This window comes from Oncorhynchus gorbuscha, linkage group LG02 (genome assembly GCF_021184085.1).
Source record: "Oncorhynchus gorbuscha isolate QuinsamMale2020 ecotype Even-year linkage group LG02, OgorEven_v1.0, whole genome shotgun sequence".
NCBI classification, from domain to species: domain Eukaryota; kingdom Metazoa; phylum Chordata; class Actinopteri; order Salmoniformes; family Salmonidae; genus Oncorhynchus; species Oncorhynchus gorbuscha.
Window position 1 is genome coordinate 108,802,640 of NC_060174.1, and position 24,386 is coordinate 108,827,025.

The 24,386-nt window shown below is 42.2% G+C and overlaps 1 protein-coding gene across 7 annotated transcripts in view; it reads left to right on the forward strand.

Moving 5' to 3' along the window:
- Window positions 1-24,386, forward strand: part of LOC124015443 (mucin-2-like) — a 312,521-nt gene that overhangs the window by 7,044 nt on the left and 281,091 nt on the right. The window contains exons 2-12 of one of the 7 annotated variants that reach the window (XR_006835160.1): window positions 802-998; window positions 1,254-1,391; window positions 1,600-1,738; window positions 11,076-11,250; window positions 14,439-14,580; window positions 16,120-16,266; window positions 18,410-18,465; window positions 18,634-20,019; window positions 20,108-20,190; window positions 20,260-22,600; window positions 22,635-23,737. Coding sequence is in view for 1 of the 7 variants with exons in the window: in XM_046330634.1 (XP_046186590.1) it covers window positions 802-998; window positions 1,254-1,391; window positions 1,600-1,738; window positions 11,076-11,250; window positions 14,439-14,580; window positions 16,120-16,266; window positions 18,410-18,465; window positions 18,634-20,019; window positions 20,108-20,190; window positions 20,260-20,340 (2,544 nt within the window). In the remaining 6 variants the exon portion in view is untranslated. Of the gene's footprint in view, window positions 1-801; window positions 999-1,253; window positions 1,392-1,599; window positions 1,739-11,075; window positions 11,251-14,438; window positions 14,581-16,119; window positions 16,267-18,409; window positions 18,466-18,633; window positions 20,020-20,107; window positions 20,191-20,259; window positions 23,738-24,386 lie in introns of those variants that run through there. The other 6 variants (XR_006835159.1, XR_006835158.1, XR_006835164.1 and 3 more) reach the window with 6 other exon arrangements.

Genomic DNA, 24,386 nt, shown 5'->3' on the forward strand with positions numbered 1-24,386 from the left:
ACTACTTATACCCACTCATATTCACTACTTATACCCACTACTATTCATTACTTATACCCACTCCTATTCACTACTTATACCCACTCCCATTCACTACTTATACCCACTCCTATTCACTACTTATACCCACTCCTATTCACTACTTATACCCACTCCTATTCACTACTTATACCCACTACTATTCACTACTTATACCCACTATTTTTCATTACTTATACCCACTCCTATTCACTACTTATACCCACTCCCATTCACTACTTATACCCACTCCTATTCACTACTTATACCCACTCCTATTCACTACTTATACCCACTACTATTCACTACTTATACCCACTACTATTCACTACTTATACCCACTACTTTTCACTACTTATACCCACTCCTATATACTACTTATACCCACTACCCTTCACTACTTATACCCACTCCTATTCACTACTTATACCCACTCCCATTCACTACTTATACCCAATCCTATTCACTACTTATACCCACTCCTATTCACTACTTATACCCACTACTATTCACTACTTATACCCACTACTTTTCATTACTTATACCCACTACTCTTCACTACTTATACCCACTCCTATTCACTACTTATACCCACTACTATTCACTACTTATACCCACTACTATTCACTACTTATACCCAATACTATTCACTACTTATACCCACTACTATTTATTACTTACCCTCCTTACCAAAGAGAACATTTATCTAGGTTGTACACTTGTTAAAGACAGCCGTCTTCCAATGTGTCTGAAGTGGTTGTTTAATGAAGTGTGTTGTTGCAGGTGGATCTCCGTTACAAGACAACCTTCCACTCTACCGTCTGCCCAACTGATACCTGGTCATGTATCAGTGGAGACTGTGGGAATGAGATCAGTTTAGTGGTTAACACCGTGGACCAGGCGATATCTGAGGTCTGGTGTCAGACAGAGGGAGTCATGACTAGACACGTCTCCAATAACACACAGACCTTTGATCTGCTGTGAGTGTTTCTTTTCCATTCAAATCTTCCATCCGTTACCACTGTGTTTATGGACCTGATTTGTAGTAACAGGGAACAGCTACGTTATTTTATCCTGGTTACCAAAGTAGTTACAGACAATATGTCCAACATGTCCCATCAGAAAGGACAAAACACACATTAGTTAAAAGACACAGTATTGTACATGATGAACATCATAACAACAGTGTTTAGGATGTTACTGCACCTTTCACCTTTGTCTCTTTATCATTACAGATTGAATAGTGGAAACTGGATAAACAATGTTAATTCTGTTAGAGCTTGGAGGCTGTTGACTCATGTGGATCTTGGGGTCAGGTCTGACACGAAGACAGTCAACCGATCTCCACAGACCACTGTCATACCTCTGATGCGGTAAATACTACCACTTATCGGTGTTAAATTATTTAGTTTGACGAACAAGTGATTTTATCAATCTGTGTGTTGTATTCAGTCAATAAAAAAAACAGATCTCTCTCTGTCTCTCTGTCTCTCTGTCTCTCTCTCTCTCTCTCTCTCTCTCTCTCTCTCTCTCTCTCTCTCTCTCTCTCTCTCTCTCTCTCTCTCTCTCTCTCTCTCTCAGTGTCCCTGCTAATTGTCCAAGAGAGTTCAACCTGTTGTCGTTTGATCCAGACGGGGATGAGGTCAGATGCAGATATGCAGTACCAACGGATGAGTGTGTCACATCAAGTGACCTTCCTAATGAATTCACTCTACGAGAGGTTAGTATCCAAATAGAACAATACAGACAACAATGGACCAAGATGATGCCCAATGAGCAGCCATTTTGACTGTAACATTCTAACAATCCCTGTTGGAAGACCACATTCATTATTCTGAAAACAACAGCTAAGTTACAGCTAAAACCCCCAAAACTGCATGATATCAGTGCCTACAACTAGTTCATTTATCACCACGGTCAATTTCTGTGCTGATTTGGCTGCTCTAACGAGGCAGGAAAGACAACGGGGGGGGAAATATGTTGGCCAGCAAACTGCTGGCCAAAATAGGTTACTGTCATTGTAACAGAGCAGGGCAACAACCAGCTGGCAAAAACAGGTTACTGTCATTTAACATGAGCAGGGCAACAACCAGCTGGCCAAAGCAGGTTACTGTCATTGTAACAGAGCAGGGCAACAACCAGCTGGCCAAAGCAGGTTACTGTCATTTAACATGCCAAGGCAACAACCAGCTGGCCAAAGCAGGTTACTGTCATTTAACATGCCAAGGCAACAACCAGCTGGCCAAGGCAGGTTACTGTCATTTAACATGCCAAGGCATCAACCAGCTGGCCAAAGCAGGTTACTGTCATTTAACATGCCAAGGCATCAACCAGCTGGCCAAAGCTGGTTACTGTCATTCAACATGCCAAGGCAATAACCAGCTGGCCAAAGCAGGTTACTGTCATTGTAACAGAGCAGGGCAGCATTGGTAGGTTACTGTCATTCAACATGCCAAGGCAGCAACCAGCTGGCCAAAGCAGGTTACTGTCATTGTAACAGAGCAGGGCAGCAACCAGCTGGCCAAAACAGGTTACTGTCATTCAACATGCCAAGGCAGCAACCAGCTGGCCAAAGCAGGTTACTGTCATTTAACATGCCAAGGCATCAACCAGCTGGCCAAAGCAGGTTACTGTCATTCAACATGCCAAGGCAATAACCAGCTGGCCAAAGCAGGTTACTGTCATTGTAACAGAGCAGGGCAGCAACCAGCTGGCCAAGGCAGGTTACTGTCATTCAACATGCCAAGGCAGCAACCAGCTGGCCAAAGCAGGTTACTGTCATTGTAACAGAGCAGGGCAGCAACCAGCTGGCCAAAACAGGTTACTGTCATTTAACATGCCAAGGCAACAACCAGCTGGCCAAAACAGGTTACTGTCATTTAACATGCCAAGGCAACAACCAGCTGGCCAAAACAGGTTACTGTCATTGTAACAGAGCAGGGCAACAACCAGCTGGCCAAAGCAGGTTACTGTCATTGTAACAGAGCAGGGCAACAACCAGCTGGCCAAAGCAGGTTACTGTCATTTAACATGCCAAGGCAACAACCAGCTGGCCAAAGCAGGTTACTGTCATTTAACATGCCAAGGCATCAACCAGCTGGCCAAAGCAGGTTACTGTCATTCAACATGCCAAGGCAGCAACCAGCTGGCCAAAGCAGGTTACTGTCATTGTAACAGAGCAGGGCAGCAACCAGCTGGCCAAAACAGGTTACTGTCATTCAACATGCCAAGGCAGCAACCAGCTGGCCAAAGCAACCAGCTGGCAGCAACCAGCTGGCCAAAACAGGTTACTGTCATTTAACATGCCAGGCAGCAACCAGCTGGCCAAAGCAGGTTACTGTCATTTAACATGCCAAGGCTGGCCAAGGCAGGTTACTGTCATTCAACATGCCATGGCAACAACCAGCTGGCCAAAGCAGGTTACTGTCATTCAACATGCCAAGGCAACAACCAGCTGGCCAAGGCAGGTTACTGTCATTTAACATGCCAAGGCAACAACAAGCTGGCCAAAGCAGGTTACCGTCATTTAACAAACATGCCAAGGCATCAACCAGCTGGCCAAGGCAGGTTACTGTCATTCAACATGCCAAGGCAGCAACCAGCTGGCCAAGGCAGGTTACTGTCATTCAACATGCCAAGGCAACAACCAGCTGGCCAAAGCAGGTTACTGTCATTCAACATGCCAAGGCAACAACCAGCTGGCCAAAGCAGGTTACTGTCATTCAACATGCCAAAGCAACAACCAGCTGGCCAAAGCAGGTTACTGTCATTCAACATACCACTATCACATATCAGGTAAAGGGAAACGGATCAGGTAGCCAAGGCATTTTGATTGACCCTGGTAAGAGAGAGACTCTGTACCCCTGACATTGAACTGCTTTCTGTGTCACTGCGACCTTACTATCTTCCCTGTGAGTTCCCCCAATTGTTTTGTTACTGTTATTGTTGTGTACATTCAACCTAAAGCTAATATAACAAAGGCATCAGAGATGATTCTTAATCTGTAGTAGAAACTGGAATCCCCCCGACGCACCCAAATCTATTTTAGGGGATTTTAAGAACTTTTCTTTGCACAAAATCCTGCACACATACCACCAGTATGTGAAATGTCACTCTAGGAAAAATAGGACTCTTGACTTGTGGGACCAAATACTCTTTCTGCCACCACCAGACATCCCCTGGGGACATCAGACCACAATGTGGTCTACAGTCGTGGCCAAAAGTTTTGAGAATGACACAAATATTCATTTTCACAAAGTCTGCTCCCTCAGTTTGTATGATGTCAATTTGCATACTCTCCTGAATGTTATGAAGTGTGATCTTGAATTGCAATTAATTGCAAAGTCCCTCTTTGCCATGCAAATGAACTGAATCCCCCAAAAACATTTCCACTGCATTTCAGCCCTGCCACAAAAGGACCAGCTCACATGTCAGTGATTCTCTCGTTAACACAGGTGTGTGTTGACGAGGATAAGGTTGGAGATCACTCTGTCATGCTGATTGAGTTCGATTAACAGACTGGAAGCTTCAAAAGGAGGGTGGCGCATGGAATCATTGTTCTTCCTCTGTCAGCCATGGTAACCTGCAAGGAAACACGTGCCGTCATCATTGCTTTGCACAAAAAGGGCTTTACAGGCAAGGATATTGCTGCCAGTAAGATTGCACCTAAAAGGAAAGTGGTTCAATTGTTGTGATGAAGGCTTTAGGGCGCCCAAGAAAGTCCAGCAAGCACCAGGAGCTGCGGGTTCGGGGCACCACCAGTACAGAGCTTGCTCAGGAATGACAGCAGGCAGGTGTGAGTACATCTGCACGCACAGTGAGGCGAAGACTTTTGGAGGATGGCCTGGTGTGAAGAAGGGCAGCAAAGAAGCCACTTTTCGCCAGGAAAAACATCAAGGACAGACTGATATTCTGCAAAAGGTACAGGGATTGGACTGCTGAGGACTGGGATAAAGTCATTTTCTCCGTTGAATCCCCTTTCCGAATGTTTGGGACATCCGGAAAAAAGCTTGAAGACAAGGTGAGCCCTACCATCAGTCCTGTGTCATGCCAACAGTAAAGCATCCTGAGACCATAAATGTGTGGGGTTGCTTCTCAGCCAAGGGAGTGGGATCACTCACAATTTTGCCTAAGAACACAGCCATGAATAAAGAATGGTACCAACACATCCTCCGAGAGCAACTTCTCCCAACCATCCAGGAACAGTTTGGTGAGGAACAATGCCTTTTCCAGCATGATGAAGCACCTTTCCAAAAGTGATAACTAAGTGGTAACTAAGTGGCTCGGGGAACAAAACATCGATATTTTGGGTCCATGGCCAGGAAACGCCCCAGACCTTAATCCCATAGAGAACTTGTGGTCAATCCTCAAGAGGTGGGTGGACAAACAAAAACCCACAAATTCTGACAAACTCCAAGCATTGATTATGCAAGAATGGGCTGCCATCAGTAAGGATGTGGCCCAGAAGTTAATTGACCGCATGCCAGGGCGGATTGCAGAGGTCTTGAAAAAGAAGGGTCAACACTGCAGATATTAACTCTGCATCAACTTCATATAATTGTCAATAAAAGCCTTTGACACTTATGATTATACTTGTAATTATACTTACTTAATATTTGTGTCATTCCCAAAACCTTTGGCCACGACTGTACCTCAGGCCAACCAACTGTCGGCTCCTGGAGATGGAGAAACCCACAGTTAAAACTACCTCAGGCCAACCTACTGTCGGCTCCTGGAGAGGGAGAAACCCACAGTTAAAACTACCTCAGGCCAACCTACTGTCAGCTCCTAGAGAGGGAGAAACCCACAGTTAAAACTACCTCAGGCCAACCCACTGTCGGCTCCTAGAGAGGGAGAAACCCACAGTTAAAACTACCTCAGGCCAACCCACTGTCAGCTCCTAGAGAGGGAGAAACCCACAGTTAAAACTACCTCAGGCCAACCTACTGTCGGCTCCTAGAGAGGGAGAAACCCACAGTTAAAACTACCTCAGGCTTACCGCTTACCTACTGTCGGCTCCTGGAGAGGGAGAAACCCACAGCTAAAACTACTTCAGCGAAACCTATTGTCGGCTACTAGAGAGGGAGAAACCCACAGTTAAAACTACCTCAGGCTTACCTACTGTCGGCTCCTGGAGAGGGAGAAACCCACAGTTAAAACTGTCCAGATCTGGAATGACAACAGTATCACTTGTCTCCAGGGGTGTTTTGACTGTACTATGTGGGAGGTATCTGGTCTCCAGGGTGTTCTGACTGTACTATGTGGGATGTATTTGGTCTCCAGGGGTGTTCTGACTACTATGTGGGAGGTATTTGGTCTCCAGGGTGTTCCGACTGTACTATGTGGGAGGTATTTGGTCTCCAGGGTGTTTTGACTGTACTATGTGGGAGGTATTTTGTCTCCAGGGTGGTTAGACTGTACTATGTGGGAGGTATTGGTCTCCAGTGTGTTTTGACTGTACTATTTGGGAGGTATTTGGTCTCCAGGGTGGTTTGACTGTACTATGTGGGAGGTATTTGGTCTCCAGGGTGGTCTGACTGTACTATGTGGGAGTTGTCTGGTCTCCAGGGTGGTCTGACTGTACTATGTGGGAGGTATTTGGTCTCCAGGGTGTTCTGACTGTACTATGTGGGAGGTATTCGGTCTCCAGGGTGTTTTGACTGTACTATGTGGGAGGTATTTGGTCTCCAGGGTGTTCTGACTGTACTATGTGGGAGGTATCTGGTCTCCAGGGTGTTTTGACTGTACTATGTGGGAGGTATTTGTGGTGATAGACAGGCTTTAAGAGATGTACAACGTGAGATCGGTTTATGCTGAGGGTGATAGACAAGCTTTAAGAGATGTACAACTTAAGATCAAAAGACATATACTGGTGGACAAGGAGGCATACAAGGGTGGAGAGGAAACACAAGGGTGGAGTGGAGCCTCTCCTCAGGAAACACGAGGGTGGAGAGGAGCCTCTCCTCAGGAAACACAAGGGTGGAGAGGAGCCTCTCCTCAGGAAACACAAGGGTGGAGAGGACCCTCTCCTCAGGAAACACAAGGGTGGAGAGGAGCCTCTCCTCAGGAAACACAAGGGTGGAGAGGAGCCTCTCCTCAGGAAACACAAGGGTGGAGTGGAGCCTCTCCTCAGGAAACACAAGGGTGGAGTGGAGCCTCTCCTCAGGAAACACAAGGGTGGAGTGGAGCCTCTCCTCAGGAAACACAAGGGTGGAGTGGAGCCTCTCCTCAGGAAACACAAGGGTGGAGAGGAGCCTCTCCTCAGGAAACACAAGGGTGGAGTGGAGCCTCTCCTCAGGAAACACAAGGGTGGAGAGGAGCCTCTCCTCAGGAAACACAAGGGTGGAGAGGAGCCTCTCCTCAGGAAACACAAGGGTGGAGTGGAGCCTCTCCTCAGGAAACACAAGGGTGGAGAGGAGCCTCTCCTCAGGAAACACAAGGGTGGAGAGGAGCTTCTCCTCAGGAAACACAAGGGTGGAGTGGAGCCTCTCCTCAGGAAACACAAGGGTGGAGAGGAGCCTCTCCTCAGGAAACACAAGGGTGGAGAGGACCCTCTCCTCAGGAAACACAAGGGTGGAGAGGAGCCTCTCCTCAGGAAACACAAGGGTGGAGTGGAGCCTCTCCTCAGGAAACACAAGGGTGGAGAGGACCCTCTCCTCAGGAAACACAAGGGTGGAGTGGAGCCTCTCCTCAGGAAACACAAGGGTGGGAGTGGAGCCTCTCCTCAGGAAACACAAGGGTGGAGTGGAGCCTCTCCTCAGGAAACACAAGGGTGGAGTGGAGCCTCTCCTCAGGAAACACAAGGGTGGAGTGGAGCCTCTCCTCAGGAAACACAAGGGTGGAGAGGAGCCTCTCCTCAGGAAACACAAGGGTGGAGTGGAGCTCCTCAGGAAACACAAGGGTGGAGAGGTTTAGCAACAAAACTGACGGGTTGGTTGTTTAGCAACAAAACACGTTAACAACAAAACTCGGGTTGGTTGTTTAGCAACAAAACTCACTGACGGGTTGGTTGTTTAGCAACAAAACAAGTTGGTTGTTTGCAACAAAACCGGGTTGGTTGTTTAGCAACAAAAACGGGTTGGTTGTTTAGCAACAAAACTGACGAGTTGGTTGTTTAGCAACAAAATGGCGAGTTGGTTGTTTAGCAACAAAACTGACGAGTTGGTTGTTTAGCAACAAAACTGATGGGTTGGTTGTTTAGCAACAAAACTGACGAGTTGGTTGTTTAGCAACAAAACTGACGAGTTGGTTGTTTAGCAACAAAACTGACGGGTTGGTTGTTTAGCAACAAAACTGACGAGTTGGTTGTTTAGCAACAAAACTGATGGGTTGGTTGTTTAGCAACATAAAACTGACGAGTTGGTTGTTTAGCAACAAAACTGACGAGTTGGTTGTTTAGCAACAAAACTGACGAGTTGGTTGTTTAGCAACAAAACCAACACTGCTCAACTATGGGACAAAACAGACAGGGTTGGCTTAGATTGTTGACAACATGTAAACTATATTTACTCTCCAAATGTTTATTGAAAACAGAAATAGACGTTCACAATGAACACTTGTTGTCTCTCACATCCATCATTACAGTTGTTGGTTAGATAGCTAGATATTATTTCTGCCATATTAACATAGACATGACATCAGTCAAAACACCTCAAAACAAGATATGGTATTTATAACAAGATACAACGAGCTGAAACGAGCCATCTACGATCCCCCCACATGGCAGCTTCTTGTCATTGTTGAGAACTATCTGACTGTTCATAACAGCGCACACCGTCCAGCCACGTCCATATTCTATCTGAAAAATAACACCGAAGGTGTGTTTATGAAGGTCTTGGGTGACATTAGAATACAAAAATAGAGATATTTCATAGATACAGCAGCGTTTTCATTAGTTTGCTCACTTCTGGAGTGCAGAGGAGAGGTGGTTCTTCTTGGAAAAATAGATATTTTGAAATCTCTTACATTTTAAGAGTTGGCATTTTAAGAGTGTTCTGGAAACCTCAGAATCTGCTCTTCTGATACTATATAGAAAGAAAGAAAAATGTCTTACCTGCATGTGACTCTATAGGTGGAATTAGAATGATTTAATACATTTCACTCAAAAATAAATAAATAAGAATTGTCTTACTAAAACTGTTTGTGATATCGAAATTCTAGAAACATGTATGTGTTCATTTAAAATGCTTATTTAGGGAAAGTCAAGGATGGATGCAGAAAAGGCACTAAAAGACGCTAGCTAATTCACCGTTACTAATAGCAGGCTTCCATTCTGATTGGATGACCAGGTAACAGCAGGCTTCCATTCTGATTGGATGACCAGGTAACAGCAGGCTTCCATTCTGATAGGAGAACCAGGTAGCAGCAGGCCCCATTCTGATAGGAGAACCAGGTAACAGCAGGCTTCCATTCTGATAGGATGACCAGGTAACAGAAGGTTTCCATTCTGATAGGATGACCAGGTAACAGATGGTTTCCATTCTGATTGGATGACCAGGTAGCAGCAGGCTTCCATTCTGATAGGATGACCAGGGAGCAGCAGGCTCCCATTCTGATTGGATGACCAGGTAGCAGCAGGCTTCCATTCTGATAGGATGACCAGCTAGCAGCAGGTTTCCATTCTGATTGGATGACCAGGTAGCAGCAGGCTTCCATTCTGATAGGATGACCAGGGAGCAGCAGGCTCCCATTCTGATAGGAGAACCAGGTAGCAGCAGGCCCCATTCTGATAGGAGAACCAGGTAGCAGCAGGATTCCATTCTGATAGGATGAACAGGTAGAAGCAGGCCCCATTCTGATAGGAGAACCAGGTAGTAGCAGGCCCCATTCTGATAGGATGACCAGGTAGCAGAAGGCTTCCATTCTGATAAGATGACCAGCTAGCAGCAGGCTTCCATTCTGATTGCATGACCAGGTAGCAGCAGGCTTCCATTTTGATAGGATGACCAGGTAGCAGCAGGCTCCCATTCTGATAGGAGAACCAGGTAGCAGCAGGCCCCATTCTGATAGGAGAACCAGGTAGCAGCAGGCCCCATTCTGATAGGAGAACCAGGTAGCAGCAGGTTTCCATTCTGATAGGATGACCAGGTAGCAGAAGGCTTCCATTCTGATAGGATGACCAGCTAGCAGCAGGCTTCCATTCTGATTGGATGACCAGGTAGCAGCAGGCTTCCATTCTGATAGGATGACCAGGTAGCAGCAGGCTCCCATTCTGATAGGAGAACCAGGTAGCAGCAGGCCCCATTCTGATTGGAAGACCAGGTAGCAGCAGGCTCCCATTCTGATAGGAGAGCCAGGTAGCAGCAGGCCCCGTTCTGATAGGATGACCTTGGATTTGTCATGCAGGTAAAAGAGGACCCAAAAGCGACTTGGCGAAAACAGAGTCTTTAATCCAGTAAAGTAAATACAAACAAAAAACACAACTTTCACTCGAAATGACGAGGACAAACTGGAGACTCGATCTTGAACAGCAGGTGAACAGCAGGTTGCCTCGGGAAGGCACTTGAACCAGACAGACTCAGACACCTGCTCACCACGCAGCATCTGAGGAAAACACGACACGACAGGGCGATACACAAACACAGCACGGTGAATTCTAGACAAGGAACCGACAGGACAGGAACGGAACACAAAGGAAGAAATAGGGACTCTAATCAGGGGAAAGGATCGGGAACAGGTGTGGGAAGACTAAATGATTGATTAGGGGAATAGGAACAGCTGGGAGCAGGAACGGAACGATAGAGAGAAGAGAGAGCGAGAGAGTGAGAGAGGGAGGGGGAGAGAGAGGGATAGAAAAAGGGAAAGAACCTAATAAGACCAGCAGAGGGAAACGAATAGAATGGGAAGCACAGGGACAAGACAAGATAATAAATGACAAAACATGACAGTATTACCTAGTGACTTTCCTGTAAATGTATTTTTCGACAGTTGAAATAAGATCATAAGGCATTATTAAGTTACATCCTTCAAGAATCTATAGGTTTATATAGTTGATTTAAAGGTCAAACATGTATTTAGCAATAACAAATGTAATCTTGTTTTTATCTTGTCTCCCTCAGAACTGCACCTTGTCATTTTGGGGCAACAGTAGTACCACTGGAACATACGCAGTTCAGGTAGTGATGGAGGATTTCCCGACTCAGTCCATCTCTCTCTCCTATACTGACGGATCTCAATCTATCAGGGCCTCAAACAACACACTCTCCAAACTACCTGTTCAGTTTGCAGTGAGAGGTACATATATGATCTATATAGTTTATCTGTATATCTAGGTTTATCTTTATATCTAGGTAGTTTATATCAGGTAGTTTATCTTTATATCCAGGTAGTTTATCTTTATATCTAGGTAGTTAATCTTTATATCTAGGTAGTTTATCTTTATATCTAGGTAGTTTATCTTTATATCTAGGTAGTTTATCTTTATATCCAGGTAGTTTATCTTTATATCTAGGTAGTTTATATCAGGTAGTTTATCTTTATATCCAGGTAGTTTATCTTTATATCTAGGTAGTTTATATCAGGTAGTTTATCTTTATATCCAGGTAGTTTATCTTTATATCTAGGTAGTTAATCTTTATATCTAGGTAGTTTATCTTTATATCTAGGTAGTTTATCTTTATATCTAGGTAGTTTATCTTTATATCTAGGTAGTTTATCATTATATCCAGGTAGTTTATATCTAGGTAGTTTATCTTTATATCCAGGTAGTTTATATCTAGGTAGTTTATCTTTATATCAGGTAGTTTATATCCAGGTAGTTTATCTTTATATCAGGTAGTTTATCTTTATATCAGGTAGTTTATATCCAGGTAGTTTATCTTTATATCAGGTAGTTTATATCTAGGTAGTTTATCTTTATATCTAGGTAGTTTATCTTTATATCTAGGTAGTTTATCTTTATATCAGGTAGTTTATATCTAGGTAGTTTATCTTTATATCTAGGTAGTTTATCTTTATATCTAGGTAGTTTATATCTAGGTAGTTTATCTTTATATCAGGTAGTTTATCTTTATATCTAGGTAGTTTATCTTTATATCTAGGTAGTTTACATTTATATCCAGGTAGTTTATATCCAGGTAGTTTATATCCAGGTAGTTTATATCTAGGTAGTTTATCTTTATATCAGGTAGTTTATATCTAGTTAGTTTATCTTTATATCTAGGTAGTTTATATCCAGGTAGTTTATATCCAGGTAGTTTATATCCAGGTAGTTTATATCTAGGTAGTTTATCTTTATATCAGGTAGTTTATATCTAGTTAGTTTATCTTTATATCTAGGTAGTTTATATCCAGGTAGTTTATATCCAGGTAGTTTATATCCAGGTAGTTTATCTTTATAACATGTAGTTTATATCTAGGTAGTTTATATTTATATCCAGGTAGTTTATATCCAGGTAGTTTATATCCAGGTAGTTTATATCCAGGTAGTTTATATCCAGGTAGTTTATCTTTATATCTAGGTAGTTTATCTTTATATCCAGGTAGTTTATCTTTATATCCAGGTAGTTTATATCCAGGTAGTTTATATCCAGGTAGTTTATCTTTATATCTAGGTAGTTTATCTTTATATCTAGGTAGTTTATCTTTATATCTAGGTAGTTTATCTTTATATCCAGGTAGTTTATCTTTATATCAGGTAGTTTATATCCAGGTAGATTATCTTTATATCCAGGTAGTTTATCTTTATATCTAGGTAGTTTATCTTTAAATCAGGTAGTTTATCTTTAAATCAGGTAGTTTATCTTTATATCCAGGTAGTTTATATCTAGGTAGTTTATCTTTATATCCAGGTAGTTTATCTTTATATCCAGGTAGTTTATATCCAGGTAGTTTATCTTTATATCTAGGTAGTTTATCTTTATATCTAGGTAGTTTATCTTTATATCTAGGTAGTTTATCTTTATATCCAGGTAGTTTATCTTTATATCAGGTAGTTTATATCCAGGTAGATTATCTTTATATCCAGGTAGTTTATCTTTATATCTAGGTAGTTTATCTTTAAATCAGGTAGTTTATCTTTAAATCAGGTAGTTTATCTTTATATCCAGGTAGTTTATCTTTATATCCAGGTAGTTTATCTTTATATCCAGGTAGTTTATCTTTATATCCAGGTAGTTTATATTTATATCCAGGTAGTTTATATCTAGGTAGTTTATCTTTATATCCAGGTAGTTTATCTTTATATCCAGGTAGTTTATCTTTATATCCAGGTAGTTTATATCCAGGTAGTTTATATCTAGGTAGTTTATCTTTATATCCAGGTAGTTTATATCTAGGTAGTTTATCTTTATATCCAGGTAGTTTATCTTTATATCCAGGTAGTTTATCTTTATATCCAGGTAGTTTATCTTTATATCCAGGTAGTTTATCTTTATATCCAGGTAGTTTATATCCAGGTAGTTTATATCCAGGTAGTTTATATCCAGGTAGTTTATCTTTATAACAGGTAGTTTATATCCAGGTAGTTTATATTTATATCCAGGTAGTTTATATTTATATCCAGGTAGTTTATATCCAGGTAGTTTATCTTTATATCAGGTAGTTTATCTTTATATCTAGGTAGTTTATATCTAGGTAGTTTATCTTTATATCAGGTAGTTTATCTTTATATCAGGTAGTTTATCTTTATATCCAGGTAGTTTATCTTTATATCAGGTAGTTTATCTTTATATCAGGTAGTTTATATCAGGTAGTTTATCTTTATATCCAGGTAGTTTATCTTTATATCAGGTAGTTTATCTTTATATCTAGGTAGTTTATCTTTATATCCAGGTAGTTTATATCTAGGTTGTTTATCTTTATATCCAGGTAGTTTATCTTTATATCAGTTAGTTTATCTTTATATCTAGGTAGTTTATCTTTATATACAGGTAGTTTACATCTAGGTAGTTTATCTTTAAATCTAAGTAGTTTATCTTTATATCAGTTAGTTTATCTTTATATCTAGGTAGTTTATCTTTATATCTAGGTAGTTTATATCTAGGTAGTTTATCTTCATATCTAGGTAGTTTATCTTTATATCTAGGTAGTTTATCTTTATATCTAGGTAGTTTATATCTAGGTAGTTTATCTTCATATCTAGGTAGTTTATCTTTATATCTAGGTAGTTTATCTTTATATCTAGGTAGTTTATCTTCATATCTAGGTAGTTTATCTTTATATCAGATAGTTTATCTTTATATCTAGGTAGTTTATCTTCATATCTAGGTAGTTTATATCTAGGTAGTTTCTAACAAGTTGTTTCTCTTCATAGAGAATAAGATGATGCCTATGGCTTGTTTCCAGTAGTAGTAGTAGTGAATGTCATTACATTTTATGCAGAGTTTCCAACCCTGTAGCCTCGTAAAGTAGTTGTGGTAATGATTTCTACTGAAAAACATGACGCTGTGTGTTGTATCTCAACTCCATGGTTTGTCTCTCAGTGGACCCCCCGGTGACATCCTGTATGGAGGGGTTGTACCTACCCATGTTCCTGTCTCCAACACCAGCCCAGGGTGCACTGCTCTACGCCTCTGCAGACCAACCCCTGGAAATCACTGTCAGAGCACAGGCTACCCAGTCCACGTAAGAGAAAGGAAACATGGAAACACTTAGCCGATAGGTAGAGACTCAAATCAGGGGTTTTAAATGCAACAGTTGGACCAACAGGTGTGTCTGTGGGTTGTTGCTCTTCCCTTGCCGTACAATCAGATTTAAGAAACAGATACAAATACACCTTATGGAACAGCGGGGACTGTGAAGCAACACACACACACACACACACACACACACACACACACACACACACACACACACACACACACACACACACACACACACACACACACACACACACACACACACACACACACACACACACACACACACACACACACACACACACATACACATCAATACATAAACTGATCTGACATCTATAGTCAATACATAAACTGATCTGGCATCTACAGTCAATACATAAACTGATCTGGCATCTACAGTCAATACATAAACTGATCTGGCATCTATAGTCAATACATAAACTGATCTGGCATCTACAGTCAATACATAAACTGATCTGACATCTACAGTCAATACATAAACTGATGTGGTTCCTGATCTGGCATCTACAGTCAATACTTAAACTGATCTGACATCTACAGTCAATACATAAACATCTACAGTCAATACATAAACTGATCTGACATCTATAGTCAATACAGTCAATACATAAACTGATCTGGCATCTACAGTCAATACATAAACTGATCTGGCATCTACAGTCAATATATAAACTGATCTGGCATCTATAGTCAATACAGTCAATACATAAACTGATCTGGCATCTATAGTCAATACAGTCAATACAAACTGATCTGGCATCTACAGTCAATACATAAACTGATCTGACATCTATAGTCAATACATAAACTGATCTGGCATCTACAGTCAATACATAAACTGATCTGGCATCTATAGTCAATACATAAACTGATCTGACATCTACAGTCAATACATAAACTGATCTGGCATCTACAGTCAATACATAAACTGATCTGGCATCTACAGTCAATACATAAACTGATCTGACATCTATAGTCAATACATAAACTGATCTGGCATCTACAGTCAATACATAAACTGATCTGGCATCTACAGTCAATACATAAACTGATCTGGCATCTACAGTCAATACATAAACTGATCTGGCATCTATAGTCGATACATAAACTGATCTGACATCTATAGTCAATACATAAACTGATCTGACATCTACAGTCAATACATAAACTGATGTGGTTCCGGATCTGGCATCTCCAAGTAGGGATAATCATGTCAGCATTGTTCAAGCCATTTTTAGCTTCAACATTTAACACTTTCCATTTCAATACAGGACTTTTTTATTTGTTTGATTCATAGTTTGAAGTGATGCAGTTCTGTCCTTGATCTTGTCTTGTCTATTAATGTTACGTATAATGTCATGTTGTATGTTTTGACCCCAGGAAGAGTAGCTGCTGCTTAAGCTAATGGGGTTCATAATGAAACATAATAATAATAATAATAAATATATAATATATATATAATAATAATGACATTATATTGTCTTCTCCCTGTGTGTTTCAGGGTTTCAGAGCTGTTGGTGAGCGGACCTTCCAGTATCACAGAGAACTCCACTGTCCCAGGAGAGTACCTTCTAAGATGGACGCCCACTGAGGATGAGGAGGGAGGGTACTATCCTGTGTGCTTCATCACTCAGGGGGTGAACGACAGGTCAGTCTGCTGCCACTTCAACTGGAAACGTATAGCACAACATAATGACTTACCTGATTAAATAAAGGCACAAAATAAACTAGTATAATCCATAATTTCTGTATGCTTCTATGAAGACGATCAGTTAAATGTACATTTAGACACATTTTGGTAGAATCCATTCAGTTGTGCAACTGACTAGGTTTTAACCTGCCTTTCCCTTCAATGGTAAGTGGTGTGTTTGGTTTTAACCTGCCTTTCCCTTCAATGGTAAGTGGTGTGTTTGGTTTTAACCTGCCTTTCCCTTCAATGGTAAGTGGTGTGTTTGGTTTTAACCTGCCTTTCCCTTCAATGGTAAGTGGTGTGTTTGGTTTTAACCTGCCTTTCCTTTCAATGGTAAGTGGTGTGTTTGGTTTTAACCTGCCTTTCCCTTCAATGGTAAGTGGTGTGTTTGGTTTTAACCTGCCTTTCCCTTCAATGGTAAGTGGTGTGTTTGGTTTTAACCTGCCTTTCCCTTCAGTGGTAAGTGGTGTGTTTGGTTTTAACCTGCCTTTCCCTTCAGTGGTAAGTGGTGTGTTTGGTTTTAACCTGCCTTTCCCTTCAATGGTAAGTGGTGTGTTTGGTTTTAACCTGCCTTTCCCTTCAATGGTAAGTGGTGTGTTTGGTTTTAACCTGCCTTTCCCTTCAATGGTAAGTGGTGTGTTTGGTTTTAACCTGCCTTTCCCTTCAATGGTAAGTGGTTTGTTTGGTTTTAACCTGCCTTTCCCTTCAATGGTAAGTGGTGTGTTTGGTTTTAACCTGCCTTTCCCTTCAATGGTAAGTGGTGTGTTTGGTTTTAACCTGCCTTTCCCTTCAGTGGTAAGTGGTGTGTTTGGTTTTAACCTGCCTTTCCCTTCAGTGGTAAGTGGTGTGTTTGGTTTTAACCTGCCTTTCCCTTCAGTGGTAAGTGGTGTGTTTGGTTTTAACCTGCCTTTCCCTTCAATGGTAAGTGCTGTGTTTGGTTTTAACCTGCCTTTCCCTTCAATGGTAAGTGGTGTGTTTGGTTTTAACCTGCCTTTCCCTTCAATGGTAAGTGGTGTGTTTGGTTTTAACCTGCCTTTCCCTTCAATGGTAAGTGGTGTGTTTGGTTTTAACCTGCCTTTCCCTTCAATGGTAAGTGGTGTGTTTGGTTTTAACCTGCCTTTCCCTTCAATGGTAAGTGGTGTGTTTGGTTTTAACCTGCCTTTCCCTTCAATGGTAAGTGGTGTGTTTGGTTTTAACCTGCCTTTCCCTTCAATGGTAAGTGGTGTGTTTGGTTTTAACCTGCCTTTCCCTTCAATGGTAAGTGGTGTGTTTGGTTTTAACCTGCCTTTCCCTTCAATGGTAAGTGGTGTGTTTGGTTTTAACCTGCCTTTCCCTTCAATGGTAAGTGGTGTGTTTGGTTTTAACCTGCCTTTCCCTTCAATGGTAAGTGGTGTGTTTGGTTTTAACCTGCCTTTCCCTTCAGTGGTAAGTGGTGTGTTTGGTTTTAACCTGCCTTTCCCTTCAGTGGTAAGTGGTGTGTTTGGTTTTAACCTGCCTTTCCCTTCAGTGGTAAGTGGTGTGTTTGGTTTTAACCTGCCTTTCCCTTCAATGGTAAGTGGTGTGTTTGGTTTTAACCTGCCTTTCCCTTCAATGGTAAGTGGTGTGTTTGGTTTTAACCTGCCTTTCCCTTCAATGGTAAGTGGTGTGTTTGGTTTTAACCTGCCTTTCCCTTCAATGGTAAGTGGTGTGTTTGGTTTTAACCTGCCTTTCCCTTCAATGGTAAGTGGTGTGTTTGGTTTTAACCTGCCTTTCCCTTCAATGGTAAGTGGTGTGTTTGGTTTTAACCTGCCTTTCCCTTCAATGGTAAGTGGTGTGTTTGGTTTTAACCTGCCTTTCCCTTCAATGGTAAGTGGTGTGTTTGGTTTTAACCTGCCTTTCCCTTCAATGGTAAGTGGTGTGTTTGGTTTTAACCTGCCTTTCCCTTCAATGGTAAGTGGTGTGTTTGGTTTTAACCTGCCTTTCCCTTCAATGGAATGTGGTTTGTTTGGCTTTGCCATATTTTGTTTAACCAATGGAATGTGGTTTGTTTGGTTTGTAATGTTTTATAAAATGCTCTTTCACAAAGATCTGAGTTTAACAGTTGTTCTGTTGATCTTCTCAGTTTCACGTATCACTCTGAGCTGCGCTGTCTGATCGTCAGGGTTGGAAACACAAGTGGTGGGTACAGTTTCACTACAGCATGAGGTTACTGATCCCCTTTCTGGTGTTCTGCTAGTCTCTCTGTTACTTACAGATGCTAGTTGAAATGCATGTTTGAGACAATTAGCAACCAATCAACCAATCAACACATCTCTGTCTGTCTGTTTGTCTGTCTTTGTGCTACAGCCATCAGAACCACAGAGGAACCAACAACCTCCCCTCCCCTGACAATAAACCTCACGACCACAGAGGAACCAACACCCTCCCCTCCTCTGATAATAAACCTCACGACCACAGAGGAACCAACACCCTCCCCTCCTCTGATAATAAACCTCACAACCACAGAGGAACCAACACCCTCCCCTCCTCTGATAATAAACCTCACAACCACAGAGGAACCAACAACCTCCCCTCCTCTGATAATAAACCTCACAACCACAGAGGAACCAACAACCTCCCCTCCTCTGATAATAAACCTCACAACCACAGAGGAACCAACAACCTCCCCTCCTCTGATAATAAACCTCACAACCACAGAGGAACCAACAACCTCCCCTCCTCTGATAATAAACCTCACAACCACAGAGGAACCAACAACCTCCCCTCCTCTGATAATAAACCTCACAACCACAGAGGAACCAACAACCTCCCCTCCTCTGATAATAAACCTCACGACCACAGAGGAACCAACACCCTCCCCTCCTCTGATAATAAACCTCACAACCACAGAGGAACCAACAACCTCCCCTCCTCTGATAATAAACCTCACAACCACAGAGGAACCAACAACCTCCCCTCCTCTGACAACAAACCTCACAACCACAGAGGAACCAACAACCTCCCCTCCTCTGACAACAAACCTCACAACCACAGAGGAACCAACAACCTCCCCTCCTCTGATAATAAACCTCACGACCACAGAGGAACCAACAACCTCCCCTCCTCTGATAATAAACCTCACAACCACAGAGGAACCAACAACCTCCCCTCCTCTGACAACAAACCTCACGACCACACAGATTTCACCTGCACTTCCAACTACCACCCAAAAAACTACTGAACTCACAACCACACCCACAAATGTCAGTACGTACGCTCCCACAACTACCACAGCTCCCACAACTACCACAGCTCCCACAACTACCACATCACCCACAACTACCACATCACCCACAACTACCACAGCACCCACAACTACCACAGCTCCTACAACTACCACAGCACTCACAACTACCACATCACCCACAACTACCACAGCTCCCACAACTACCACAGCACCCACAACTACCACAGCTCCCACAACTACCACAGCACTCACAACTACCACAGCACTCACAACTACCACAGCACCCACAACTACCACAGCTCCCACAACTACCACAGCACCCACAACTACCACAGCACCCACAACTACCACAGCACCCACAACTACCACAGCTCCCACAACTACCACATCACCCACAACTACCACAGCTCCCACAACTACCACAGCACCCACAACTTTAAGTACACACCCAACCACCGATCTCACAACCCATATTGTGGACGGTACAACAACGAGCAGTGGGCCTAGTAAGTACAGAATTAACTTTTGTTCAAATTCTAACAAATGATTTGTGTATGTGTGTTGTAATAATGTGGACTGACTGTGTTTCCACAGGATACGTTGCTGTACTGAGGATAAAACTGTCCTCTCTGATCCCACTGACAGATGATTACATCCGAAACGTGGTTTTACAGCAGGTCAGTGTCAGATCAGACAGGTTTCTCCTCGGCTCTACCTGATAATCACTGTGTGTGTTGTGTTTCCAGCTCCGTGAGGAACTGATCAGACAAGGGCTGCCAGGGGACTTCGCGCTACGCCTGAGAGACACTCATGGGATCAGTTCCTGAGGGGGGAACAGGAATTCACATCGACATTCTTCACTCCTACTTGTCTTGTCTTCCTGGTTCTGATTCTGCAGAAAGTCATTTTGAAGAAGAAGTGGTTTGAATGACTAAAATGTATGGGGTTCTTTCCTGTTTGGTAATGTACAGAGGTAGACTGAGGTTCTTTCCTGTTTGGTAATGTACAGAGGTAGACTGAGGTTCTTTCCTGTTTGGTAATGTACAGAGGTAGACTGGGGTTCTTTCCTGTTTGGTAACAGAGGTAGACTGAGGTTCTTTCCTGTTTGGTAATGTACAGAGGTAGACTGGGGTTCTTTCCTGTTTGGTAATGTACAGAGGTAGACTGGGGTTCTTTCCTGTTTGGTAACAGAGGTAGACTGGGGTTCTTTCCTGTTTGGTAATGTACAGAGATAGACTGGGGTTCTTTCCTGTTTGGTAACAGAGGTAGACTGAGGGTCTTTCCTGTTTGGTAATGTACAGAGGTAGACTGGGGTTCTTTCCTGTTTGGTAATGTACAGAGGTAGACTGAGGTTCTTTCCTGTTTGGTAATGTACAGAGGTAGACTGAGATTCTTTCCTGTTTGGTAATGTACAGAGGTAGACTGAGGTTCTTTCCTGTTTGGTAATGTACAGAGGTAGACTGGGGTTCTTTCCTGTTTGGTAACAGAGGTAGACTGGGGTTCTTTCCTGTTTGGTAATGTACAGAGGTAGACTGAGGTTCTTTCCTGTTTGGTAATGTACAGAGGTAGACTGGGGTTCTTTCCTGTTTGGTAATGTACAGAGGTAGACTGGGGTTCTTTCCTGTTTGGTAATGTACAGAGGTAGACTGGGGTTCTTTCCTGTTTGGTAATGTACAGAGGTAGACTGGGGTTCTTTCCTGTTTGGTAACAGAGGTAGACTGGGGTTCTTTCCTGTTTGGTAATGTACAGAGATAGACTGGGGTTCTTTCCTGTTTGGTAACAGAGGTAGACTGAGGGTCTTTCCTGTTTGGTAATGTACAGAGGTAGACTGAGATTCTTTCCTGTTTGGTAATGTACAGAGGTAGACTGGGGTTCTTTCCTGTTTGGTAACAGAGGTAGACTGGGGTTCTTTCCTGTTTGGTAATGTACAGAGATAGACTGGGGTTCTTTCCTGTTTGGTAACAGAGGTAGACTGAGGGTCTTTCCTGTTTGGTAATGTACAGAGGTAGACTGAGATTCTTTCCTGTTTGGTAATGTACAGAGGTAGACTGGGGTTCTTTCCTGTTTGGTAATGTACAGAGGTAGACTGAGGTTCTTTCCTGTTTGGTAATGTACAGAGGTAGACTGGGGTTCTTTCCTGTTTGGTAATGTACAGAGGTAGACTGGGGTTCTTTCCTGTTTGGTAATGTACAGAGGTAGACTGAGGTACTTTCCTGTTTGGTAATGTACAGAGATAGACTGGGGTTCTTTCCTGTTTGGTAATGTACAGAGGTAGACTGAGGTTCTTTCCTGTTTGGTAATGTACAGAGGTAGACTGGGGTTCTTTCCTGTTTGGTAATGTACAGAGGTAGACTGGGGTTCTTTCCTGTTTGGTAACAGAGGTAGACTGGGGTTCTTTCCTGTTTGGTAATGTACAGAGGTAGACTGGGGTTCTTTCCTGTTTGGTAATGTACAGAGGTAGACTGAGGTTCTTTCCTGTTTGGTAATGTACAGAGGTAGACTGAGGTTCTTTCCTGTTTGGTAACAGAGGTAGACTGAGGGTCTTTCCTGTTTGGTAATGTACAGAGGTAGACTGAGGTTCTTTCCTGTTTGGTAATGTACAGAGGTAGACTGGGGTTCTTTCCTGTTTGGTAATGTACAGAGGTAGACTGGGGTTCTTTCCTGTTTGGTAATGTACAGAGGTAGACTGAGGTTCTTTCCTGTTTGGTAATGTACAGAGGTAGACTGGGGGTCTTTCCTGTTTGGTAATGTACAGAGGTAGACTGAGGGTCTTTCCTGTTTGGTAACAGAGGTAGACTGGGGTTCTTTCCTGTTTGGTAATGTACAGAGGTAGACTGAGGTTCTTTCCTGTTTGGTAATGTACAGAGGTAGACTGGGGTTCTTTCCTGTTTGGTAACAGAGGTAGACTGGGGTTCTTTCCTGTTTGGTAATGTACAGAGGTAGACTGGGGTTCTTTCCCGTTTGGTAATGTACAGAGGTAGACTGGGGTTCTTTCCTGTTTGGTAATGTACAGAGGTAGACTGGGGTTCTTTCCTGTTTGGTAATGTACAGAGGTAGACTGGGGTTCTTTCCTGTTTGGTAACAGAGGTAGACTGGGGTTCTTTCCTGTTTGGTAACAGAGGTAGACTGGGGTTCTTTCCTGTTTGGTAATGTACAGAGGTAGACTGAGGGTCTTTACTGTGTCAAGAATAGTTGGTTGAGGCTTCGTTTTCTGTGACATTTTAGGTCACAGACCTAAAATGTGTTAGGTAGGACCCACTTGTAAAGACCCACACACACACTCAGGAAGACGTTTCACTTTCACTCACACATGGAGCATAAAGAAGAATGAACAATGAGGTTGAATTGACACTGACGAAAGAGAAGAAGAAATGAATTGACACTGACGAAAGAGAAGAAGAAATGAATTGACACTGACGAAAGAGAAGAATAAATGAATTGACATTGATGAAAGAGAAGAAGAAATTAATTGACACTGACGAAAGAGAAGAAGAAATTAATTGACACTGACGAAAGAGAAGAAGAAATGAATTGGAGGACAAGGCCTTAGGAGGTTGATAACGAGACGTTATAATGGTCAAATGTTATAATGTTTAAAATATTGAATTATTAAGATATAACTGGAGTAATAAATTAGGTTGTAGTAAGATTAAAATTGAGTAAAGGTAGTTTGAAAAATGTATGTTTTAAGAAGTTGATGTTAATGAAGTATATTAAAAGGTGCTAGCTTGATCTGGAAATCCCTTGAGGTTTCCTCATTGATAGACATGTTCTAGAACATTCTAGGAGGAATCCGTTAGGTTACCTCATTGGTAGAAGTGTTCTAGAACATTCTAGGAGGAATCCGTTAGGTTACCTCATTGGTAGAAGTGTTCTAGAACATTCTAGGAGGAATCCTTTAGGTTGCCTCATTGGTAGAAGTGTTCTAGAACATTCTATGAGGAATCCTTTAGGTTACCTCATTGGTAGAAGTGTTAGTTTTTTAGACACCAACTGAGGGACTGTTGAAGGTAAGAACATGTTTTTCTTGTTATTTAAAACTGTGCTTCTCATAAAATTGTTATAGTTTTTAGGTAAAGGGTTTAGGTAAAGACGCTGAAGGCATCTCTCAATTTAATCCAAGGTACATTTTTGCGTATCACCAATTGGTGATATTGATTGATCAGTTTTTCTCATGCCTTTTTTTTCTGTAATTTTGAATAAACTTGCTTCATTGTTCTGAAACCCTGTGTCATCAAAGAGTCATACAAGTGCATGTCGTTTTACTCCAGGTTTCTGAAATAGACTGGATTAATTAAGGATTTGTAGCATCTGGTTAAATAGTCTATCAGGAACCTGAATTGCTGGTAGGAAGGAACCTGAGACCCAACTAAAGGTACTGAGTGCATTGGTAGGAGTCGTATGAGGGCTGATTCTGGGCTAAACCAACCCAGGAGAGAGTATCCACTCATAGTGTCCTAAGGTCGACTATTTGGCCTGGACGATCCTGAAAAGATGCTAGGTTGCAGGGTGAGGTAGTACAGGTACTTAGGGGATAGTCCAGTCTACTGTAAGACCCTTACTGTTGAGTTTGAGGAACAGGACCTAGTTGTGTACTAGCTCAGTGGTAAGGCAGAGTGGACTCTATCAGATCGGACCTAAAATAACAGAGCTGCCATTGGATAGGCCCAGTAGAATTGTTAATCCTGCAATGTTGGTATTTTAGCGTTTGACAATTTGGGGACTTGTACGGGATTGATTCGTGGGAATCCGGAAAATCCTGGGAATATTTTGGGATATAGGAAAGCCTAAAAATATACCCCATGCAGTACGCAATGCAATAACTACAAGGTTCGGAAAAAGATGATCCTGAATATTTGCACACAAAAAAAAT